Source organism: Lagopus leucura, unplaced genomic scaffold (genome assembly GCF_019238085.1).
Source record: "Lagopus leucura isolate 7727_CA_CO unplaced genomic scaffold, USGS_WTPT01 Super-Scaffold_100009, whole genome shotgun sequence".
Classification (NCBI taxonomy): domain Eukaryota; kingdom Metazoa; phylum Chordata; class Aves; order Galliformes; family Phasianidae; genus Lagopus; species Lagopus leucura.
In genome coordinates this window covers 15,456,206-15,481,444 of record NW_024962266.1, presented here as the reverse complement: position 1 = coordinate 15,481,444, position 25,239 = coordinate 15,456,206, and the positions used below count along the sequence as shown (strand labels likewise).

General features: G+C 38.4%; 1 protein-coding gene across 1 annotated transcript in view; it reads right to left on the bottom strand.

Moving 5' to 3' along the window:
- The window catches only part of ZNHIT6 (zinc finger HIT-type containing 6), a 28,175-nt gene continuing 2,936 nt past the window's right edge, over nucleotides 1–25,239 (bottom strand). Inside the window, exons 6-10 of the mRNA XM_042874075.1 lie at nucleotides 20,204–20,272; nucleotides 19,333–19,413; nucleotides 18,741–18,821; nucleotides 4,058–4,182; nucleotides 1–161 (exon numbers count right to left, since the gene is read on the bottom strand). Of these exons, the coding sequence (XP_042730009.1) occupies nucleotides 76–161; nucleotides 4,058–4,182; nucleotides 18,741–18,821; nucleotides 19,333–19,413; nucleotides 20,204–20,272 (442 nt within the window). The 3' untranslated portion in view covers nucleotides 1–75. The remainder of the gene's footprint in view (nucleotides 162–4,057; nucleotides 4,183–18,740; nucleotides 18,822–19,332; nucleotides 19,414–20,203; nucleotides 20,273–25,239) is intronic.

The window sequence follows — 25,239 nt, the reverse complement described above, 5'->3', positions numbered from 1 at the left end:
TCAGTTGTGCAAAAAAGATTTAATTAAATAAGGAAATATAAAAGGCTCATCCCACCCTCTTCTCTCATAGAACTGTCATGAACTCTCCCGAATTTCTCCTTCTTCCTCAGAAGAAAGGGACGAACTTCCACTGTCCGAGTCCTCCGCAGATTCACTGGCCTCTGAGGATGTAGGACACAAAACAAACAAACAAACAAACCATTAAGCCATTAGTTTCAGCGATTTCTTTTTCCAGTTTGCTCACACAGAAGCAGTGTTTTCATTATTCTTTTCCTTCTAATCACAGTTTCCTCAAGGATAATTATTTCATAAGGCGGAACCATCTCAATAGAGGATACCGCCCTGCAAAGGGCCTTGTTGCTGAAGGAGGAAGCAAGGTAATGTTAGGGATTCTTTTAGGTTTTAAATCTCAGTCTCTCAGTCAAGCAGCTAAGTAGAATATTCATCCCATACAAAATTTTTCATCTACTGAGTTCAAATTGTTCTCTTGATTTGTTTTAAATGTTGTTTTTGGGGTTGCTACATAAACGTATTACAACTGTAATGAATTATAAATCATTAGCAGTTTTGTTAGGCTTCCAGTTAAGATGGGAAACTATTGAGAAATTCTAAATGGACAATTAAGATGAGGCACATATGTGCTCCTTCCTCATATTCCAGCATCCCAAAGATGGTGTCAAGCTGCATGAATCCATGAGCTAAGGCTGATGAGGTTAAAGCTGCACAGTAACTTGTGCTTTAGGACAGGCTGCTGCGTTCTGTTGAGCCCACATCATGAAGCAATCATTTCCCAAACTGGTCTTAAGCCATGCATCCCGAGAACCCTTCCTTAATGAGCACTGACTCCTGTCACCTCGCGGTGAGGTCACCAAATGCCACTGGTTGGTGGCACTCAAGTAGCACAAAAATAAACTACAGCCAAGTAGGCACGCGATTCACATGCTGCTCTCATTGATATTTTCAGCATTTGATCCAAATAGGAATTCAAAGACATTTTTGAGCATTTAATGTCAGAGGCTTCATTAGGAAACGTTACTCAAAGGGAACTGATGAAACACAGTTACTGTCTTGTCTGGATTGGTTCTACATCTGGCAAACATGGATAATACACAGGACACAGCATGCACCTGTACAGTTTCAATGGAATTTGTACAAGAAAATAGAAGCACTTCACCCAGAAACATCAGAGGTCACATTTTGTCTACATTAAATCTAGTGTATAATCAATTAACATTTATATGCCAGATATGTACGGAGTAATGCACAAAGTAAGGATTATTTTTGCCCCTAAGCCCTGTGAAAACTTCTATAATCCCCTACTATCTTCAGCCATGACTGACCTTGTATGCTGAAATCAGAGCACCTGTATTTTTTGCAATGAGCAAATCAGGCATCAAAACACTGCATGAAAGAATGTGGCAATCTCCTGCCTCGCAAAGAACCTCAACACACAAATCTTCACTTTGATTTAGCCTGTTATAAGTTTTATTTAACATATATATAGATTGCCTGCACTCAAAAAGAACATGTTTTTTTTTTTAATCTTGATAGCATTGCCTAAGATTGCCCAGTCTTTGCCATCATAAAACTCTTGGCAGTTTACTCAATGTAAAATTTGAACTCTAGGTTTAAATTACTTGCAAAAATTACTTGCAGCCAGGTCTGTTTTGCTTAACAGTCTTCCTCACAAAAGGTAAAACAACCGAGTGTTGCCACATTCTCCTTTACTCTGTAAGGGATCTTAACACAAAACAGGAGCTTGATGACGGTGACACACAGCTACAGAAGAGAGTTTCTTGTCTAAAAATAACAGTGACATAAAGCCCCCTCCCACTCTGATGTTCTGAACATGCTTTTCCTGAAAGAATCTGGAGGACTGGAAACTTGGGAGAATTCAATACCAGAAAAGAAAGTGCTTGTTTGCAATACCCTGTCTGTGCCATATGCCTAAATACACAGCCAAGCCAGAGCAACTACAGTGTAAAATGCTTAGCTTCCATGTATAGGATCCTAAGAAGCACTAAAGGGAAGAGGGAAAGCTTACAAACACACACAAAATATCTTCAATATTCCTAAGCTAAAAACCTCACTAGAACACACAATTTGCAATGTTCTGCAGGTCACTATTCACTTCTATTCTGATTCATTGTTACTACTTGACCAGAAGTATCAGAAATATAATTGTTCTGCCAAGGCAACTTTCAAATGTAACATTTCTGTTGGCCGGACAGAAAAGTAACATCCTCCACAAGTCAAACTTTAAGGCTTCATGAAAAAGACGAAAATGGAAAAAAAGAAAAAGAAAAAAAAAAAGAAAAAAAAGATTGGAAAGACAGAGGTTTTTGTTTTTTGTTATTTTTTTTTTTAAGATTATATAATCCTGTTGAGATACTTGCATTTTTAACATCCAGAGATGGTACTTTTGGAAAGCAAATGATCTTACAGCAAATATTCAATATGGGTTGAAATGAGTGTGATATGACAACAGTTGTGAAAAATCTGGTTATTTTTGCTATTAGCTATCATGTCTTCCTGCCACAACCTGAACACCTCAACATGTGCTCAAGTGTGATGGAATTTACAGAACGGTTACTAAAGCAAAATAAGAAAATTAATGCTTCCCAAAACCTGCAGTAGTTGCCAATATTCCCTGAATACCAGCTTCGTGGATGAGGGCTAAGTGAAGGATCCCTGCAGCAGAAGATGCATCCTTGCACTGCACTGGGTCGAAGAGCTATCTGCATCTTCCCAGCTATCAGCTCACTCCCCTCACCCTTCTTGCTCCGCATTCATACAGAACCACTCAGTCACTCATTCACCACTTCTTGGTGTCTGTGCCCTTACACACACAACCCCTCCGCCAGCTCCAGAGGTGATAATGACAGCCACACAGGTCAGATTGAGTTTATGAGTCAATCAGTTCTAATTCCCTCCCGATATCTAAATCGCAGGCATAGGGCTGACTACCTTTTGGTAGCAAGGGACCTAGATGTAGAAACAATGGATAAACCAAGGAACCTAGTTTCTGTGTATAGCAGTAAATCCATATGCAATGCTAGGGTGGACATCAGCAAATCAAGCTGCTTAGACAAGACTCCTGTCTCATTCCTTGGCACGCTGTCTCACTCTCTCCTGCAGTTCATAGCACAAGAAACGTCCACGTGCAGTTTCTTGCACAGCAGATCTCTGCAACAGATCACTCAGTGAAATCCAGCCAGAACTGTGAAGATCCATGGACATTTGATACCACGGTACAATATCATTAGTCTCAGATGTATTCAGTCTCATTATACACCTACAGATCTGTGATTCAGTTGCTGCAGGGAAACAGTAACAGCCAACTGATTTTGAAGCTTTTCTGATAGGGTGACCCATCACTGAAAAGTATGCGATTGGATGGCTAAGTTGACAACTAACTGGGACTCAAAGCTGAGACACAGACTCAGGGATAAATATGAAAATGAACTTCAAAACTAAAATACAAATTTCTGCTAGACCTGGACTGCCCACTAAGCTAATTTCAACATCAAAGCTTTTCCTCAACTAAACACTTCACAAAATAACAGTGCTTTATCCTACCCAAGAAAGCTGCTTTGCTATTACCATTTCAATAACTGTACTATAATTGAGGATTATTTGTCCAATTTCAGGAGTTACACTGGGAAATCACGATGATTCCCTTTTCTGGAGTAGGCTGACTTACAACTAATCTTCCCCAGATCAACATTTTAGAAACAAACAACTCTGCTGAAATGCTATGCACAGAATTTAGCCTGCATTACCTTAGTGGCTAAAATTATACAAAAAGGGATGAAGCACCAGTAAACAAACTTAGGACAAACACATACAATACTGCTTACTGATGCAAGCTGTCAACTTTAACATTTACGACAGAACATTTATAGCAGCTTTTTTATAGCAATCTTTTAGATTCCGAGGGAAATAAATACAAGACGTACAGTACATTCCTGGCATTAATAATGGGTGTATCCTTGATTATTGTTTATTCAACTAAAACATCTAAGTATAGCATAACAGGAAATAAATATATGCTTACCTTGGCCAAGAACCACCATGTCATTCTTCAATTTTTTCAAGACCACAAATAACGTTGGGTACTCAATTATTACTTTGTTTTTCAAATTTTCTAGGAGGCTTCTACTGGCATCCAGTTCATTGTACCTTAAAAATAACAGGAAAGTTTATTTTGGATTTTAATACTACCAAGAACATAACGTACACTTTCTAAAAAAAAAAAGAACAAAAAAAGTTTTCTGGCAGTTCATAGGATTTTCAGATGATATCATGCTCAGAAGAACTATCTTATGACTCAAATCACATATTTGGGCTTATTATCCAACCACATTCATTTTATTTTTAAACCCTTCTAACACCTAAGAGCAAGAGGAAAACTGAAATCAAATTGCTTTACAGGCTAAGATTTTTCCAGAGTTCTTAATGAATATCTTAACCAAAATCAGGTTCTAAACTGAAACTAAGACTTACTGTTCTACTTGTTTTCCCTCTCAGTTACTCTTAGAATACGTTTAATACACGTGTGTGCTTCTCTTTTTTCATGCTTACTGGCTTTTTAACACTACAGGTTTAATTTATATGGTTAATAATATATCCTATGACGTTTGCTTATGAATTATCATTTAAGTTTTGGAAAGACAGAATAAAAAGCATACATGGTCTACCACTAAAGCAAAGGAACACCAGAAGAGCTCTGTTTTAGTAGAAGTAAGGCTTGTTTACCCAGGTAAGACAGCAATGACTGCCACTGGAGCACTCATTTTCAGCAGACGGTACAAAACCTCTGCTTGCAGCACCAACTGCAGGAAACCCCAGCAAAGAGCTGTGCATCTATGTGTGCTACAAGAGGCACATGACTCAGTTGCACAGCCCTGACCCACAGAAGAGCTCCTCTTCACCCTGAAGGGTGAAGCCAGTTTTAAATAGCCATATTAGTAAACATAGTAAAAACTACACTGAACATCTTCTCGACAATTACATCCTAGAAATGTAATATTCTCTCTCATCTCTGTAAGAGGAAACCTGGAATCTTGGGGAAAGCAAGCGCTATTTCAAAACCCTCTTTACAACAGAAACCCTGTTTCTTTCACTTGATGCAACCGCAGCATCCAACAAGTGCTCTGATATTACACTACAATCTGAGTTATGCAATTCTTTCCGTAATCAGGATTATTCAATTACTATTAAGCCACTGTATCACTTAAAGCCAAAAAGGTAGTTCTGAACCAAAACACACTGTGGGCAATAAACTTCACATAGCTGCTCTGCCTTCTCTGATCATTTATATATTATGCAGTTGGGCTTTCTTTTGTCATTCTACTTCCAAAGCAAAAACAAATAAACAATAAAGTCAATAAAAAAAAATCTCACGAAAAAACATAGAAAACCAAAAACCACTGGATAGGTGAAGGGAATGTATCCTTCCTGATTTTCAGTAATGTGTGATAAAGACCTGTACATCAGAGGAATCAGTAGACAACATTACTGAAGGCAAAACAGGATTTTAGTTCTCTGGATTTCAGAGAAACATAGTTTGAACAAAAACTATTTTTCTCTCAAATTCAACTTCAAATCATCATGAAAATATTTGGTTTCATGTTTCTCTCAACCCAAAGAGATTAAGACCTGTTCTTAGAGAAACCCTTTAACAGGGATAAGAGTATATTGCATTTCTTACTGAATGAATATATCCATAACTTATGGATTAATACACATGAGGAGAAATATATTTACTGCTTTATTTACAGTACTCTAAATGCAAAGTATGGCAATACCTTTCCTTTGGCAAGAACTTCAACACATTCTTTTCTGATTAAGCAAACATTTACCACTAAGAGGCTAAACTAATTCACATGCCACAATACACTTTCCATTATCTCATGTTTTAGACAAAACATCTTTAGCGTCCAGCTTGGCATAAGATAAAACATTTGTCCTTAGAACCATTTTATGGTAGTAAATTATTAAAGCGTTAGATCACTAAGTCAGAGCTTTATCTTTTTTGTTCTTAAAGTATATTTTATTGGTTGGCAATGGCAGAGAAAAAATCCACATGTTTAGTTCATAATCTGTGCTGCAAATTTCAGGGAGAATATAACAAAGAGCCTAGAGCTTCTTGTTCTCAGATTTACTAGTTTGTGTCTATTCTATCCAGAGACCCCAGTCCCTCCTTCCTTTACACACAAACACACGCTGAGGTTTTATGCTAATCCACCTGTCAGCCACTTCCTTCACTGAACACGTTTATGATCTTGAAAGAAAAATACCTGTCACTCAATTCCAGTCAAACACAGGATGGTTCTGCTGAGCAAGACTGACTTTTCAGGTTCTCTCTGACAGACTTCATCACAATGAAAACCTCCCCAATTTATCAAAGAATTATAACAGTCGTACCACAGTTGGGTGAGCAGCACAAGCCTCTAGCCATGAGACCGCCTGTAATAGAGCTTTTCCAGAAACTTGACCTCACCACTTCAATTTTTTATTGTGAAAAGGTTAGAGCTGCTTGGAGAAAAACCAAAAAGCACGAATCCTAAAACAGAAACAGAACAGCCTCTTACAAGTCACACACCACAATGTGGTCAGGAGCCGAACACGCAGACACTGGTGTCAGAACAGGGCCAAGGCCTCACCACAGACAGGGTGGGCAAGGCTGGCACAGTGTGATGAAAACTTGCGTCTGGCATTCTTGCTCTCACCATGTTTACCTGCTTGTCCTGTACCACTAGGACTGCCTAGCCTGCCAGTAAGAACCTACACCAGGCTGCAACTTGTTTCAGGCCCTTCAAGTTCAAACCTATGTGTGATGCATCACAAGCCTGAAGTGTAAATTTGGAAAGAACCAAGTAATACACACAGTTTTTTTTCTTAACTTGTGGTTACACATGCTGCTGCAGAGCATCTTTCCCACTCTGGCACTGAACACAGACTGCTGGTCCCCTCTGCCTCACACAGCTTCACAGTTCCTGCACTCAGACAGACCTCTCTTTACCTCCTCCCTGGATCTTTGTCCCTGGTATTTACCTGCTACACGCTTCCTCTGCCCCTTCCACTCACTCCCTCAGTTTCTGTGTCCAACTTACCTAATGTACTTTCCTGAATATTTTCCTGCCCTAAGCAAGGCTTTATGCCCTTGTCACAAAGTAGGGAAATGGCCTGAATTTTTTCTTCAGAAGATTCCATTTATAAGGACCACAAAGAGACGATCTTGGCAGACAACAGCTTTTGGTTTTAGCTGGAATGAAGTAACAATAACGGCTTTTTAAAAGACAAAAATTAAACAAAAATTGCCTGCCAGCAGGCAGTTTAAAAGCCTACAAAAATTGAGACAACTGAGAAAATTTAACAAGATTCAGCAATCCTACATCTGTTCCCTTAGAATCTTTTGTGTTTCTTCTATGCATTGCTTTGCTACTTTTAACACATTGCTGAAGTGAATTGTGGCTCTGCACTTTTGCTAGCACCTGCAAACTTCTGTAAAGGGTAATTTCACTATCTGTAGCTATTCTACTACCTTCCAGGAATTCAAAAATTCAGCCTCCTAATCTGTCTCCCACACACAGGAATGCTATATTAGGTCACAGCGTCACAACAAACTCTCTCAAAGGGAGCCCTGGGCTATCATTCACTGGTGCAACTTGTCTCCACGAATTCAGACGGCAGGAAATTCCCTGCTGATCAGGTTTTCCTGAATGTCATCTACAGGAACTTTGATTTTAATAATAGAGAAAAATCTGCAATCTGGAATTAAAGATAAATTGTAACCATGTTATTTCTTTAATTTAGTCTTCTAGCTACTGGAAAGAGAATAAAGAAGTTTTTTTTTACCAGTCTAAATAATTACAAACATCAGTAAAATAGATGTTTGCATAACGATGTTCCTAACTTTCCTGAGAGAGATATCAGCTAAAACTTTTATTCACATTTTAAACAAAGATGATTTTTCTTCCTAGAATTGAGTGGAAACATCAAAATATTTCCTTTGCATAATTCAGATACAACAAATCATGTTTATCTACTTCAGGCCAAATCCTAAAAATCCACAATATTCTGCTAATTTATGAGAAGAACGAGCATTCCTCCCCCCCTTCAATGTCCCCAGGCAAAGGAGGGCAGCATTTTCTATCTGCATTTGCCTAGAAGAGAGCAAAGACAGAGTACAGCTTTTAGAGGCTCTCCCAAGCACTCATTGTGAAGTGCTGTAGCATAGCAAAGATAATAGCTACCAGATGGACTTTCATTCCTAAGTGGTGAATAACCTCTTCGTGTGGTTATGATTTGGTGAACATGGAAGTAGTGAAATGTACTCTTGAATTAGATATGAAAGGAAAGTTATATGGCAGAAAGTAAACATGACGTACTGAAATAAAGCAGACTTTTAATATTTAACTTTGTCACAACTCTGACATTCTAAAAATCTAGAACAGCATTTTTTTTTTTAGTCCATATGCATGGAAAAGGATTAGAAAATTCAGTAAGAAAAAGGGCAGTCTTAAAAAAAAAAAAAAGAAGAGAAACAATAAAGAAAATTACTTGCAGTAATACTTCCTTTGTAACATAATTCTTAACAACAGCAGAACAATGCAGAAGTCTCTACTTTGCCTGAACGCTCTTAAGAGATGGGGAACAATCTAATTCAACTTAATATTTTAATACAAAAATTGTAATAGTGTTTACACTGATATTTTAAAACCTCTAAGCTCCTCCTTTCACTCTTCTCTATGGTTTCCCTCCTAGTGGAGAATCTCCACAGTCAGCCTTACCCATGCACAGTTTAATCCATACCAATACAGTTAAGATGCCTGAACAATCCTTTTTCAAACCAGATCACCATTTTCAGCAACACCTCTATCACAGCACAGTAATTTTTTCTTCTTTTCAGAAAAAAGGAAATACTAGGACAAGAAGCAACCTCTTCTTACCAGCATTACCAGCCCACCTGTCCTGTTGGGAAGCAGCTGAAAAAGCATAGGAAGAAAAGCTGCCAGTACACCAAGAAAAGCATCACACCAAGAAAAGCATCTCAGACTTCATCATCAACTCCTAACTACACCTATATACAGAGAATGCAAAAAGGCACATAACAGAAAATATGACATTGTTCCTTTTCATTCCTATATTTTAACCATAGGCCGTCTGTACACACAAAAACCCTAGTAAGACAAGCTATAACAAACCAGTCTTGTCTCTTTTCTGGGTCATAAGAGGCCCTTATATTAGGCAAATGGAAGTACTTCTGAAAATTGAAGTGTAAACTTGGAGCAAAATATCAAAATATTATAGAATACTCTTCTTATAAACATATTTCAGGGATTTACAATTTAGAAAAGATTAAAGGGACACTAATTGTCACCTCAATTATTGGGGACAATAATAGCTGTCCAGAAAGACTCATTGGTCTGTTCATTTTTACCCTATAAAATATACAAAAGAGTTAATGGAAAGAAGAGATAAGCAACATAAAAGTATGTTATTGTAGAAGCACAAAGGCTATCCTTGTTTAAATCTCTCCAGAATGAGGCAATTGCATGAAGGAAAAAACACAGTAAAAGTTCTTCAGTGACAACCATGGAAAAATGTATCAATTGATGGCAAAAACCGTAAAGTAGATAAGGCATCTGTTACAACAATTTAGTGGACAGAGCATTAAGAGAGATGTGGCAAGAGGACTCAGGATACAAAATAATCTAAAGATTAACTGAAGAGTAAACCTTCTTGAATTTTTTAGTTAAGGGAGAAAGTATAATAATAAAACAAACAGGAGGAAAATGTGAAGCTAACTAATGTCATTTTCTTGGATTCAGTAGAATTTGGTTCAAAGAACAGAGAAACTGTGATACTGAAATTTCAAGAAAGCAAATATTTTCCCCATCTCGTAAGACACAATGACAAGAAAAAATAAAATCCAGCAGCAAGTAACCATACTATCATTTAAGTGCATCACAGCAACTGTCCTTTACAGAAACAGAAGTTTGCCAGGAAGCTGCACAAACTGCTCAAAAGCTTATGGCTTATAAATCTAAGTTGTTTACGCAGATACACTGTAAAGAGGTATACCATGACTGCTTACGACTACACACGACTGAAATAAAGAAACAAACCAGCCTAATGAGCCAATGACAGCCAGAAGACCTAAGGGGAAAATGAAATTTCACGAGGGAAAAGTTATTAGAAAGAGAATGAGTTGAATACCAACCACGAATTCCTCTAGTTTCAAGAAGTGCAAAGATTTTAGTGGCATCTCTAATATAAGCAAAAGCTGTGGGTGGTTCCCTAAAAATGCAGGGAAATCAAGTGACTTGTACCATTAATAAAAAACTGGCATAATCATGGGGGAAAAGTGATTGTCACAGGCCTACTATAATTACAGTACTTGTAACACAACCTCATGAGACAATATTGAAACAATTTTAGAGGTGGGGAGTTTACCAAGGGATAACAAAGGATGCAATGAAAAATTCTTAATATACCAAGTTCAGAAAACAAATAGGTCAAGTCTCATTTGAAAGCTTAATGCAAGCCAGCAGTACATTGACAAGATTAACAGAAATACAGGGTGGTTAGAAGCGAGCCCTCATAAACTGGCAATAATTTTCTTCTTACACTTGGGTGAATCTAATGAACCTCTACTTCAGAAACAGAAGTTGTTACTTTTGGAATTCAGGAACCAAATTGTTTTGGAATTTAGGAACCACATAGCAAATTCAAAGTTTTCAAATTTAGCTCATATGAAGATAGTCTGAATATCTCTAATGCTCTGGGCTAAATGGTGGATATATATCCAGAAATCGATACTTATTAGCATGGAAATCAAAGTGTGATAAGCCTTCCATTAAGGGGTTACTGATGCTTTACAAAGAAAAGGAAAAGCTCTGAAATAAAGAAAACAAATTGTTTTCTTGGCAAACAAGCAGGAAGGTCAATTCCCTCCTTGGCGGGGTCGAAACAATCAGTCCTAGCTCATTTCCGTCAGGAAGAAGAAAAAACAGAGGGATTCCCCTTTGGCAGCATCATAAGGAAATAACAAGATCTCTCCTTTCCCACTGGAGCACAAAGAGGTTCCCCTTTACTACGCCTCTGTGAAAACACTGATGGCTAATGTGCCATTTTTCACAGCGCTGCAGCTTCCAAGTTCAGTCTATCACTTCGGCTACTCTCAAACCTAAATGAATTTGTGTATTTCCTTCTAGAAGTGTTTTATTCCAATTTCCCCATGCTGCCTGGTGACCAAACTGAGAAACTCAGCTAGCTGCAAGTCAGAGAATCACCTGCCTTTTCCTTCCATGAATAGCAATTAAACAGAATCTCCGAGGTGTATCCTCTGCATACTTCTGGAAAATACCAAACAGCAACCCAGATACTTATCACTGAGTTAAACCCTTCAGTACAACCTACGTTTCCTCCCTTCTACAATTCAATTTCAGCAACTCCCCAGGCCAAGGGGCAGCAGGGATGTTTCCAAACTGCAATCTTCTCTCAGACTCCTTCTTGCCTTTGAGTCTGCCTTACATGTGCGTGCTAAACAGCACACAGACTGCGATGAAAGCCTTCTTCATACTATCCTCATGTTACATATTACCACCATACACTTAAGCTCATGTCTGCCCCCCAGAAGGGATGGAGGGCTGGAGCAAACTTCAAGAACTGCTCTGGAAACAGCCATTCCTAGACACACACTTACTTGGAGAGAGGAGAGAAAATCTGCCTACACATTCACTGGGTATGCCACTCTCTCTTATTCTATAAACCCAGTTATGATGCAGAAGAGGCTACTATGCACAGTTTTCCTTATATTTTAGAGTTTGGGGTCTGCTTACCTGATTTGAAGCACGAAGGCTCTGCACATCTTTGAATCTGCCTGTGGTGCTTACAGCTATTGGATGACTAGATAGGGCAAACTGCTGGGTGAAGCCAACACTGCCACTTTTATTGGTATCTCATCCTCTACTCTTTACTTACACATTCTTCCTCTGTAAGTGGTCTGGATCTAACTTGCTGCAACACAGACTGCAGAATTTTGGAGCTGAGACTGTGACTTCAAATAAATCTTTGTGCAACAGATGTCTCAGCCTGAGATTCTCTAGCTGGGACACTCCAAAAATCCTAATGCAATACCATTAATTATAAAACAGTTCATCCAAAATAATTCAGCCTGTGTTACAAAACGCTGGATTGTTGCTTTAAAAAACAGGCACATACTGGTTCATAAAGGAATTCCTTTCAGGAAAAAAAAAGAATGATTGCTCAAGATAGTAAGATGGACAAATTCTGATTTTGGAATCATCCCAAAAATCTTCTCAAAGGTCAAGTAATTGTAGTCAGACATCATAAACATTTAGCTATGCATGCTACAGATTCAGATCATACATACTTTTTATAATCAGCAATGACTAGTTTTCCGCTTTCCTTTCATGTTGTGTAAGACAGGATTTGGGTTAAGAACGTAAGTAGATAGGAAAGAAAACTGACTACTTTTTACAGTAAAAGCTGCATATCCTGGAATCTCTTGCTCCTCATTGCTTTGGTCAGCAGAGAAACTGATGAAGAAGGAGCAAATGAGAAGTGATGCTGAAATGGCTGCAGTAACAAACCTAGGAAGGCTAGAAATGATCTACAAGAAAATGGAACAAAAGTATTCAGTAAGGAAAGCACCAGTTTTAATAAAAAATAAACCAAAACAAAAGCCAGCACTCTGGGAAAAAAAACAGCAGCAAGCAATACACAGCAGCACTGTGTTTAAGAAACAGACTACAGACCTAACGCTGCTTCCCTTGAACAGTACAAAGTAGCCAGAGCCTAACTACAGTTGTGCAGTGAAAAATGACTATTGTAAGCTCCCTGCCTTTGTAAGGCTGGCAGAACTGCTTTTGTACCAGCTGCTGTGAGCCAGAGTAATGAATTCTACTGTCAATCTTCAGCTGGTGCAGGCTAAAGCCAGCTTGGGGTCTGTTCCAACTCATGCCAAGGCCAGCAGCTCAGCCAGGGATTTGTATCCCTAATTCCTGTCTCATGTATACCATGTACTAAATAAATGGGAAGAGAAACTGCTTCCTAAGTAAGACTAAAGACTATCAAATCACCACACATTTTTCAACGCCTCCAGGAAATGCAGAGAAAAATAATGCTTGAGAAGCCCCAACCTCAGTATGTTTGTTCTGATAGATAAATCAAGTAGCATTTTTGAAATGATTTCTATTTATGATAAAAAGTTGATCCATGCACCACACTGATAGCACTGTGTTTTTTTTTAAACAACCAAATCACGTGTGAAAAGCAGAAAGCAAAATCTATAAGCTCCACTGGTTTCACATGAAGTTATTCAGACACTACAGTGCAGAAGGAAGTGCCCTAGGAAGATTATACAAAAAATTAACACAATCTAAGGAAAACACTAACACCACAAATACGTGAGGCTGTGCTGAGGGTAAATGTAACAGTATTTTATACTCTTACAATCACTGACAAAGAATCAGATATATAACAGGCTTTTTTTTAATGACAGGAAAATAAATAGTTCAATATAAATATTACATTTAAAAATATTTGTTTCCTTTAATTCATATTACTCCTTGAATTCCCAGACAACAGAATTCCATTGGAGTACAGAGGCTAAAGCAAAAAGAACTTACTTCATCTTCCTGAATCTACTACTCTGACTACTGCAACCTACTAATGTGTCTAACCCACAGATACTGAAAAACAATAGACTACAAAAGAAAATTCTCTTTGAGCACAGAACTCAGTCATCCAAGGAAAGAACTCTCATTTCTGCCAGCTGATCTTGAGACAGGGAAGTGCTCCAACATTACTAACATCATCCAGGCTTCTGGGAAGCAACTGCACTGGATCAGTTGAAGCAAAATAAGCATTGACCACCATAAGGCAATGACATTTAGTAAAGAAGAACCTCCAATATTCGTTTAGCATTTTCTTTCCTGTGGTCCACAAAAATTAAGAGGCAAACATGCCAACATTCTCATGTTGCACCAGCCAGTGTCACCACAGAGAGCAAGAAGCCCCTTGATGTTGCAACTGGCACAAAAATGCTTTGGATAATTTTGGCTTTCTGAGCAACTGAAGAAGCATGATCTGCACCAGTACTACTGCTACAAACACCAGTGCTACAACCAATCTGATATGCCAGCATCCCTAGGTAGCATGGCTGTTTTACAACAGGAAAGCTGTTCTGCATTCAGTTCCTGGAAGGAAACAGTCCACTGAAAGCAGTGGGCTTTGCAAGGCTTCTAAGGCCAGGCAGGCTGTTTTCCAAGCACCTAAATATTCCATTAGCCTACCTAAAAAGACTCTCAGAATATTCTACAGTGACACACTCTGAAGTGATGTTTATGTGCTATTTTGAATATATTAACAGGTAAAAAAGAAAAATCTTACACAAAAGATCTAATAATGACGCTTAAGAAACCATTGCTTTTTAATTCCATTAAACTAAACAAACATGGTTAAAGACAGACAACTATCTCCACTGACTTCATGCAAGATGTTACTGAATCCAGAAAGAGAGATCACTGAACAGTGACTCCTAGATAAAAATATCCATGGTAAATTAAGTCTGTTGTAGTTCATTCTCTCTTAAAAATAGGACGATCTTACATGATAAGGAAGAGTAAATACCTCTCCAGCCATTCACTTAACCTACAACAAATATCAAGGAATCGTTGAATTTAGGATTTTTGGTTTTGTTTTGTTTTTTTTTTCGTTACACAAAGCCTAATAAGGCAATTCTCGGGAAAAGAAGAAAGTGCATTTCCCAAATCAGACTGTGTAATTTGGCAGTTGCATTTTTTCTTCCCTTAGTGGAAAAAACAATACTCTTACCGTATGAAGTCACTTTGAAGGCATCCCAAATAAAGGGCTGAAGGCAGTCAGGACATTAATTTATCCTGAAGAAAGAAAAGACTACTTTATAAAAGAATGTAGACTGTAAAAACCATCCAAGAGGCAGTGGCTAAACCTTTCTTGGAATAGTTTCAACCAAGGAGAGAATGGACACCAACTAAATATTGCATAAGAGGTGATAGAGGCAAGCTCCACAAATGGAAAACTAACAAACCACTCAACTGCAGATGCTTTCCAAACCAAGGTTTTAAAGAAAGAAGAATTGTGTAACACTCGTGACTTTGAATCCTCCTTCATAAGGTTCTTTATAAAGTGCAACTAAATGAGAAGACAATCAAGTGATGTAACGGTTCTAGCGTTATCAGCTATTAGCTGACAGGTACAGAGGAGAGGATACAATGAGCGATTATACTGTAGGTTACTCCAAACAATCATGGAGTGCTACAACTCATACTGAAAACAATTCTTACAAGTTGGTTTTAGATTACATAGGAGGCAGAGATCAGGACGGGGAACAAGAAAGCCAAAATAAGAGCTTATCACAGATGGGAAAGTTGTATTGCCACTGCTGACTATGAAAGGCACCTAGGAGCAAGAAAGCAAGCACCACGTTGTTTAGCTGCTATTCATAATACCCATATAGCACTGCATTTATCCAGTTGCTTTTAGAGGTTCTGCAGAACTCCTGTGAGGAAGCGGAAATCCATGTTGCATGGTTAATTTATATCTTTGGAGAAAGAAAAAAAAGAAAACCCCCGAGACATAAAGCATTCTACAAAGGACCTTCAGAATGAAAGAACCGTTTGCGATGAAATGCAGAAACAGCCAAAACTGAACCGCAAACTTCTGTTTCATAAACACTTGCAGGAAATACTAAAATCCTTCTGTAACATACTTATCTTAAAACTAGCAGACAAACATTTTATAACCCATAATAATCCCGCTTAGATGTTTTCTGAAACACCACTGCACTGCCTCGGTAATCCGTAATCCCAACTATGAAAAATACTTTTCTCAAATGGATCTGCTAAGCCAAAAAACAACAGCCAACCAAACAGCACCTTTTTTTTTCTTTTCTTTAAAAACAGCTTTCCCATTACCTAGAACTTGTGGAGAAGCAGTTTCTGCTGGGTCCAGGGGAACTTCAGGTAACAGGCTGTTTATGCAGATTTGCTTTATTAGATCATTAGTAGACTATACTGATCCTACTCCTCTAGCCTGCCCACGGAGTGAAGAAGAGCATTTTGTCGTGCTGGAACAGAGGCCAGAAGTGTATGGAATGGGGTGGCACAGGGTGAGCTGACAGAGGCACTCAAGATGACACAAAGCAGCAATCAGCAGCCACTGCTAGGAATTGAACAGATCCAGTTCAAGCATTCCCACTGCAACTCCAGGTACTGATTTTTACTGAGACAACATACACCCTAATTAATTTAACTGGGGAGAATCATAAAATAGACAAAACCAAAGTAAATTCTCAACTATAATGCAACTAGAGTAAAAGTTCAGATTCTCTGAGAGCCTTAGTCACAGCAGCTATGCTAGCACAAGCACATCCAGAACTTGATGGCAGAGACAAAGCTTACACAGACAAAAGATGTTTTCCTGCTGACATGGCAGTCCCATCACTTCAAACAAACTTTGTTCTTTCCTTCAGAAGCAGTTCCTTTCAGCACAGTTTCCTTGACTGGTACGCATGGCCACAGATGGGCCTGCTCCACTGACCAGGAGGTGCATTTCTAATCCTAAAATCTTCTCATTTTCTTCCTACAGTTCTATAATCTATAATCTATGTGACTCTAATATCAACCTATAGAGCTGATTCTTGGAATACAGATGAGACTCAAACATCAGGGTATTTCATGAGATTCTTCTAAAAAGCTTCATAAAAAAGAATGCTCTCTCAGCTTTCTTCATGAGCTAAGGAGTTGTTACACCCATTTATGAACACCAAGGTTAAGTAAAAAAAGAAACTGATGAGCAACAGAGATTGTCCACTGTGATACTAGTTTATTTCCCAAGCCTTCTATGCAATTCACATGCCATATTTCAAGAGATCAGGAGGTGAATTTTACCTGCTGTTGCAGAAGCAAGTTTTTCTTCCTTTCTAAAAAACTGAAACGTAAAAAAGCAAGCACCTATCTGAAAGGTGAAGCTAAGTAGCAACTTAAACAGTTCAATAACTGAAAAATATCCCAAACTGTTAAAAGATACTGAGGGAAAAACTAAAGAACATGTATAACTTCTTATATTTTAAAGATACAAATGAATATTCAAGCAATACCTTCTGAACACTACCTTTCCAGTAAAAAGTGACATACAACAGTAACAATCTGAATACGTTTTCTGTTTTTGATGCATTAATTTGAGTACAAAGAAGGGGACAGAAGTTCATGCTCCAGGAACCTGTCCTGAGCAGCACTGCTAACAGATGAACCCAAGTCTGCCAAAAACATTTTAAAATTATAAATAGTTCTGGTCTCCCAGCACTAAGTTCTAGAAAGGCTTCTTTGCTTTGTTGCACCACTGTATACAACCTGAATGGCTGAAGTGCCTGTGTTTAATTCATGGAAAATACAGTAAAGTGGAAAAAAACCAGAAATCTGCACCCATCCAGGTCCTTCCACACTGATCTTACCACTGAAGCTCACAATACCAGCATTTTTTATTTCCCTTCTAAGAATACAGAATTTGCAATTCTTGAAGAAAACGAAAATCAGTTGAGACATTTCACTCAAAAGCAACAGGTTTATGGGTGAGAACTCTAATGACAAATTTTAGAAACTATTTCTAATAGTGATTTCAAAGAGGGAAAAAAATTTAAAACCACGAGGAGTTTATATTCTGGGGCTTGAGTGATCAAGTACGTTACTCACATCTGAATAATACTTACTGGGAAAATAAATGCAGCACAAACAGGAAGTTCAATTACAACTGAAATGTCTTTTCTGTATCTTTTTTTCCCCTTAGAAATAATATATAATGCTTTAGGGAAGCATGCTATTTCCACTTGTTACATTTGAAGAAAAGAATGTACATTAAAAACCCTAACTAGGAATCACTGGTCAACCACACTAAGCTACATTAAAGCTGGTACACATCCTTTCCAGAACAGTGACAACAGTGGAATGTTCAAAATGGCATTTATACCATCAGAAATGATTTACTTAACATTTATTTTTGAAATTCAAGATTACTGTCTGCACAGGAAACAAAGAAAGCAATCCTTTACAAGTCAGAATTCTGGAAGCCACACCCAGCAATATCATAGCATGAAGAATGATGAGCCAGAAACTGACAAAAATTCATTACTTCAGATGCTGCCACTGGATGCTGATGAGCAAGTCATTTTTGCTGCAGTGCTTTAAAAAGACAGCTATCCCATTCACTCTCCTGGGGGGTTAACATAACCATGGAAGTGCTTGAAGAAGGGAAAAGACATCAACACTTCTGCTGGTCAATAGAGTACTTTGCTGCTTAATACTCATCTAGCAGTGAGCTGAGTCACTTGCATGGATGGCTGCTGAAGCTCAAGCAGAGGCACTCTTGCCAATCCACCAATACAGCTGTGAGCGCCATAGCTTCTTAAATTGTCCAAGTAAAACTGAGCTGAATTTACTAATCACAGCACTTGAACAGATACTTCAATGTTGGCATAGGAAGCATAGGAACAGACAACGAAATAAGATTTTTGCTGCATCATTCTGAAAGTGGCTGATAATTACACACAGAAGTTAATCCATGGGCTTGGGCTATTTATTCTTGATATATTAAAGTTTAAGAAATACATTCTTTCTTTTTGCTGTCTTTAATTAATATGCACACAAACAAAGCAAAGAGCACCTTACCTGGTGGAGTTTTGCCCCCTGTTCTCTATTTTCATTAAAATTTGTACATCTGACTGAGGAGACATTGTATATATCTTTAATCTGAAAAAAAACAATATGCAACAGAAATGAAGAAACGATGTGCTTCAGACTCTTCCTCCTATCATCTGTAAGAGATGAGAATGTTTTACATATCAACAAGCGAAAGCATTTTTTTATTAAAAAAGCTCATTTTCCACATCTTAAATACCTTCTAAAAATTAGGGCTGTAATTACTGGTATGTTTTTCTAACTCCTCCAAACAAAAGGATTACTGTTACCTCCACTGGGCTGAATTATGCTACGTTTCTTAGAATTAGAGTTGCTTTATTTGATTTTTATGTTATAAATCTTCATTATCTTTTCCTGGTTTAAATGTGGAGGCTATATTCCAGGGTTACTTGGTTGGTGAAAGTTGGGATGGTTTTCATCACAACAACTAAAGCTGTAGAGCTGACAGGGACCTCAGTCCTCCATGTCTGAAGTGCAGCAAGGTTAAGCAATCTGTTCAGAACCACTCCTGCCTTTTATTAGCAAAGCATATGGACAAGGCAGAAAGGAATTCAATACGCACCTTTGACAAACTACTGGATCTGACTCCACTGGATCAATGTAGGGCTTCAGGATATCAGTGAGTGTTTTATCCTCTGGCACTCTTCCCCAGAGATAAAAATCAAATACGTAAGACATGGTTCATCATGCACACAGAACTCTATTATCTGAGTCATTTAGAGAAAGCTGGACGTTTGCACGCTACTGTGGTACATCTGAATACTTCATGGGTGAATTATAAACGTGGATCAATACAGCCCAGGTAATTGACAATTCCATATCAATTTCAACACTAAGACTTCATTGGCATCTGCAGGGAGTAAACAGATGAGTATCTCCAGTTCCAAACCCTGCAGCATAACATGCTGTCTGTACAGACCTAAAAGTAGATACTGGCAAATTTCATATCCACCTTTAGACTACGAAAAAAGGAGAGAAACATTTGTCCATAAAAGCTGAATTTTTGGCTTTTACAAAATGCACTTGCAGGCTTTCCTACAAAGTAAACAATGACAAAATTTCATTGTGTGTGCAGGTCAGCTCCAGCACGCAGGCAAAGAGGGAATGGAAATCTTGCAGCACTTCTGCCCCATGAGAGCAGAACACATTAGCTGAGAGGATATTGCCACTGTAAACATACAAGCTTCTTGTTCACTGCCAAGAAGGAGTAGCAATCAAATATTTCCTTTGATTTGACAACCTCTCTAGCCTTCAAAGAAGAAAGTACTGCACAACTTTAAATACATTTTAAATTTGAATGCCCTTTTAGTTAAGACATAAAATAATATTCGAGTTTACCTCATATAGCAGAAACAGTTAAGAATGGATCAAAATATTTCCCATTTGAATTCCAATAGAGTAATTTCCAAAAATCCATTTTTCAAACTCTGTACCTTTTTAAAGCGTATTCAGCATTACAGTGAAGAAATACAAGCTTCAAATGCCAGTAGAACTTCTGCTCCCTGAAAAGAAGAAACGCAGATTCTTAACGCCTCACTAGTTAGCTGGTAGCTGTTACTTGTCTTTCCACTGCACAACCTAAACAGAAGATGTGTCAGCAGCAGGGAGGGAAGCTGCCTTTCAGTATAACAGTGAAAACACACGTTGGAAAGAATAAATGTAGTACAAAACTAACAGGAAGCTTCTGTAAGAGACAAAAGTTGATGTTGCATTCTGTTCTCCTGCTCATTTGTTGGCAAACCATCCTGCCTGCAAAGCTAGCATAATTAGTATCTGAGAACAGAAACTGCTGGAGCATGGTTTCAGTGCAGTATGGCATCAGGAAAGGCAGAACTGCCTAGAGGGCAGCGCTCTAGATCAAGAATCTGCTGAAGGCAACAGTGACTTCAGGGAAACAATTTTTCCTTTTATTGCTTCAAATTCTCCCATCCTGTACAATGAGTGTAACAATCTTTTTCTAAGTGGAATCTCATAAGAAAAAGCACAGACTGAAAGATAGGTTTATGGCCCTCTCCTCTGGTTTAGAATTTCACACTTGAGACAAACAGTAAAGATTTAGAAAACAGATGCCAGGTATCTATCTGAAGCACAGGAACTTGAAATGGTACTTTTAAATTTTATTTTATTTTTACTACTTAAGACCCATGAATCCTTATATCTAAGATAATCAGCAACAGTTATGCAAAGATTCTGTTACTGCTACAATTAAAAATAAACATACTGTTGCTCGAACATGCTGTTTAATTTGCTTATCAGGCAGATGGAACTATCCAGCAGGATCTAGCTGCCTGCAGAGACAAGCACACGTGCAATCAAGTAAAAAAGCAGTAAACAAGTTAGTTGCTAAGCTCAATTAACTATCATATCAATTTTTAGATGCAGGCACTTTATAAAGCACACTTACCAAATACATAATTATTGACTTAAGATACGCCTAGGGGAAAGCTAAGCTTCACAGCTGAGCTACACTTCTCATAGTCCAAGTACAATCACAGGTATTATCTTTTATCTTCACCTCCCACAAAAAAGATGCAAGAACCCTCCAAGGAGCTAATAATTTATAGATTAGAATAAACTGAACTACAGGTGGCTAAGATCCACAAAGCAACATGTGACTCAGTAGAGCTGTATGTGCCTCGTGATTTTTGCCCTGTATCTGCTCATGCTTGTAAAAACTGAGAATGAAGGATCCCTCTTTAGATGAAGAGGGATCAGGTCTGAAACAGGTAAGAAAATGGTATGACCAGAGCTGGACAGTAAGAGATAAAACATTATTAATTACACTGCATACACAATGTATAGCTGACGTCTTGCCTTGTGGATTTTCATGCAATTTTGCATATTGCTATGACACAGTCTTAAATTACTGAACTGAAAAAGAAACAAGTCAAAATCAGTGAGTATACTGGAATTTGAAAGTTTTTTTGCAAGGTGATTGAAACAAAGTTTTCCAGTTCCTCATCTTAACTACTGAAAGAAGCATCAGATGAGGCCTTTATAAACACACTAACAACTAACCTTTCTAGGATTTTTTTCCATTTAATTCACCACTAATATGTTCTACCAGACCATACACATCTATTCCAAGTGACCGACACTTACTGTGATGTGGACTCTCTTTCTGCCAAACCTTTGAATCGAGACCTCCGAAGTAAGATACTGCCAGATACTTCCCCCCAAAAGCAGAAACAGCAAGGTGTGATGATGATGACAGAAGCATGTACGTGGTCTACAGGACTGTTTCTAACACAGACACTTCAGTGAGAAATGTTCCAGAAATACTTCTAGCTATCTGCTACCTGTTAGGAACAGTCTGTGTCCACAGAAACTGTGGTCACACACCACATTCTGACTTCACATGCAAGACCAGCTTGCTGTGGGCTCACTGAGGCAGACTCAGTTCATCATGCAGCTGTATAATCAGCTTAAGAGGGATCTTTTCAGACTTTCACCCTCCCTCCCCCTTCCAGGCATAATCTAGTCTTTGGATTAGTGAACAGTAAGAGCTATGAATCAGGAAGACTGAACATTAAATTTAAAAACATCAGGAAGTTCCACTTTTGTCAGAAAGTTCCACTTTAGAAAAACAGAAACGTTGATATTTTTCAGCATGCTAAAAGGTAAACCAAGGTGAATTAATCTCTCTTCAAAATACACTTGCCTAAAAGCAAATGACAAGCAGAAAGAGGTAAAAGCTGGGTAAGAAAAAGGCAAGGAAGGAAGAAGGTTAGAACTGGAATAGCCTTACGCACTTTGCTGACAAGCGAAGTATAGAAAAGCAGTAATACTTTGCACAAATTTCCATAAGTAGATTGGTAACAATCTCCTGGATGTCCATTAGTAAAGGGAAGCATCCCTCACCATCATTGATTCCTGCCCAATACAAAAACTTGATGTCAACTCTAGATGCTATCAAAGCTGCTTCACAACAAGTTCAGATTTAAGTTAGATACCCTGGCTCCAAATCTCACTGACTTCATTTTCCATTATGGCTCACTGGGGTAGTATTTCCTTCAAGTGTAACTGACATGTATTATGTTCATTGTCTAAATGAAAAATGCTTAATTGAGTAAGTCATCCTGAGTTGAGTAACAGCTCACACTGCTTGAAGTGTTCAACGCTGCTCGGCTGCCATGGAACGTCAGTCCAAGGTTTGCTTGAATACCAAGGTCCTGACTATAAAGTTATCAAACAGCACAGATCTGGATGAGGCACAGCACATCCTTGATGTCAGTAAAAACAGCATCACTGCCCATCCCCACATTGCTTGGCTTCAAATCCAATTCTGGCTAATTCAGAAGCACAGAAACTGATCAGAGAAAAAAGGAGAAGCTAAGGAACCTCTCCCCCTGCATTAGATGTAGCTGCAAATGGTACTTAGAACTGCACAGGCTGTTCTGCCATTACTGTTCTATGCTAGAGTAACTGTTTCCCTTTCATTTTTTCCTAAAACTTCCAAATAATTACTTTCTGTAATCAATATAATTTTTCCTCCCTAGTTTTCTTTCAAAGAACAACACATAAGTGATTTTTAAATTCATGACAGCTGAAACAGGTTTTTATTGCTGATACTACAAGACAGCACTGATAAATGTGACTGTTACCTCCAGCTAGATCTTGACACAGCTATAAAGATTTTCTTCACTGGTTTTACAGTTAATGCAGTACCCTGCTAGACACTTCAAGTACAAGTGGGTGTATGCAGTATAGGTGCTGGCAATTAAAGGACAGATCTAGGATCTGTCTAGGATCCTACAGAAGATTTTGGGACCGACATAAGTGCCTTAGTGGATTTTTAAAAGTGTTTTTGAACTGATAGAAGAGATAAAAAGGAAATAGTGACCTTATCCTTAAACTATCCTTAAATTTCACAATACTCAGTACTCTCACCATGTGCATTGAGGTTTAATTGAAACATGTGGTACTCAGTATCTACTCCTTTGGATAATGTCACCTTTCACAACTTACTTAAGCAATGAAGATTTAGTCCAAGTAAGTGACTAGATTCTCTTGTGGAATCCAAACAAACGTTAACAGAAGATATCACACAGAAGCATGACGGTTTCCTTCTTCCCCCATCAACTTCGTATTCCTTGCCAAAATTAGTTCTGCTCTACTCTGAACAACAGCACACTAAAAGGGACATCTCCATTTTGTAGGAGCTTCGTTAAATGAATTTCTGGACTTGATGTATAAACAATAAATATTTCTACTGCAACACTTCTACTGAAAGTTCAAGTGTTTCCTAGTTACGGTAAACAACAAGACAGTCAATGAAGAAGATGAAGAACAATTCCACTGCAGCACATGGTCTTCTGTCAAAGGACCTCCCAGCAGCAAGAGATGTTGTTACTGAACACATGTGTGGAACAGGCAAACACCACACCAACTTGAGCTGAGAGTCCCGTGTGAATCAGAAGGAGACTCGTAAGAAGCCAAACTCTAATCACCTTTAACAAATAAAACCACTGTCCTCTCCACTTCTATAAATAAACAAAATGACCATCAGATCCACTATGGAAAGAAAACAACTACTAAAAATCTCAGCTACAGAACTCAGTAATTACTTATTTTCACATGGGGATGGTCTGAAAAACTACCAACAGACTGAAATGCACCAAGGTCATGCTTTCTGCTCATTTCAGATCAGCACTTCTTTGCTTGTGAGGTCACTTTGGAAAGCAAGCAGAACTATGCACTAAATGACAGCTGAATTCAAGGTTAACAGCTCCAGCAGAGTAATACGATCCCCTAAACCAGCCCATATAACTCCTTGGTAAATTCTTAACATCAGCAACACTTGAAAAAATTCATTCTATTTATCTTTACCTAGTTCCAGACTAAAGACTGACATTTTAGTCTTTTCACATGCACCTCAGAGTAGCTTTTACAGCACTGATGATCACTTAACTGCTGCTAATCTCAAGGCTCCATACTACACTGTACTCATACTAGTAAGATGTCCTAAGCCATCTGCAAGCCAGATAACATTTCACAAACTGGACTCAAACTCCATTTTCTAAAGATCCTCTATTATCTGCATTGTTTGAGATTACAAGTTAGTCTAACCCATGTTACCTAGCACTGGCACATATGCTTTCATAACACTGAATTTCGCAAACCAACTAATGGAAGCTAGGAAACGAGAAGTGGTTAACACATCTTAACAACCACAGACTTGCCCTGCAGAACTGGCAGGGGCAAGGGACAACACTGGAACACACCTTGCACCTCCTCATTTTGGATGGCTCTCCTCCCTGCCTCAAACAGCCGAGCAGCTTGGCTCAAGTAGAGAATATGAAGGAGACATCTGAACAGGCACAAAGCCTCCCACGTACCTATGTGGAGCTGCCTCCAATCTCCATGCTATGTAGCAACCTTTCCCCAAATCCTGGCAGACACAAAGCATAAGTGGGGGCTCAGATCTACTGAACACAGACACCAGACCCTGGCAACCACCAGATGCTAA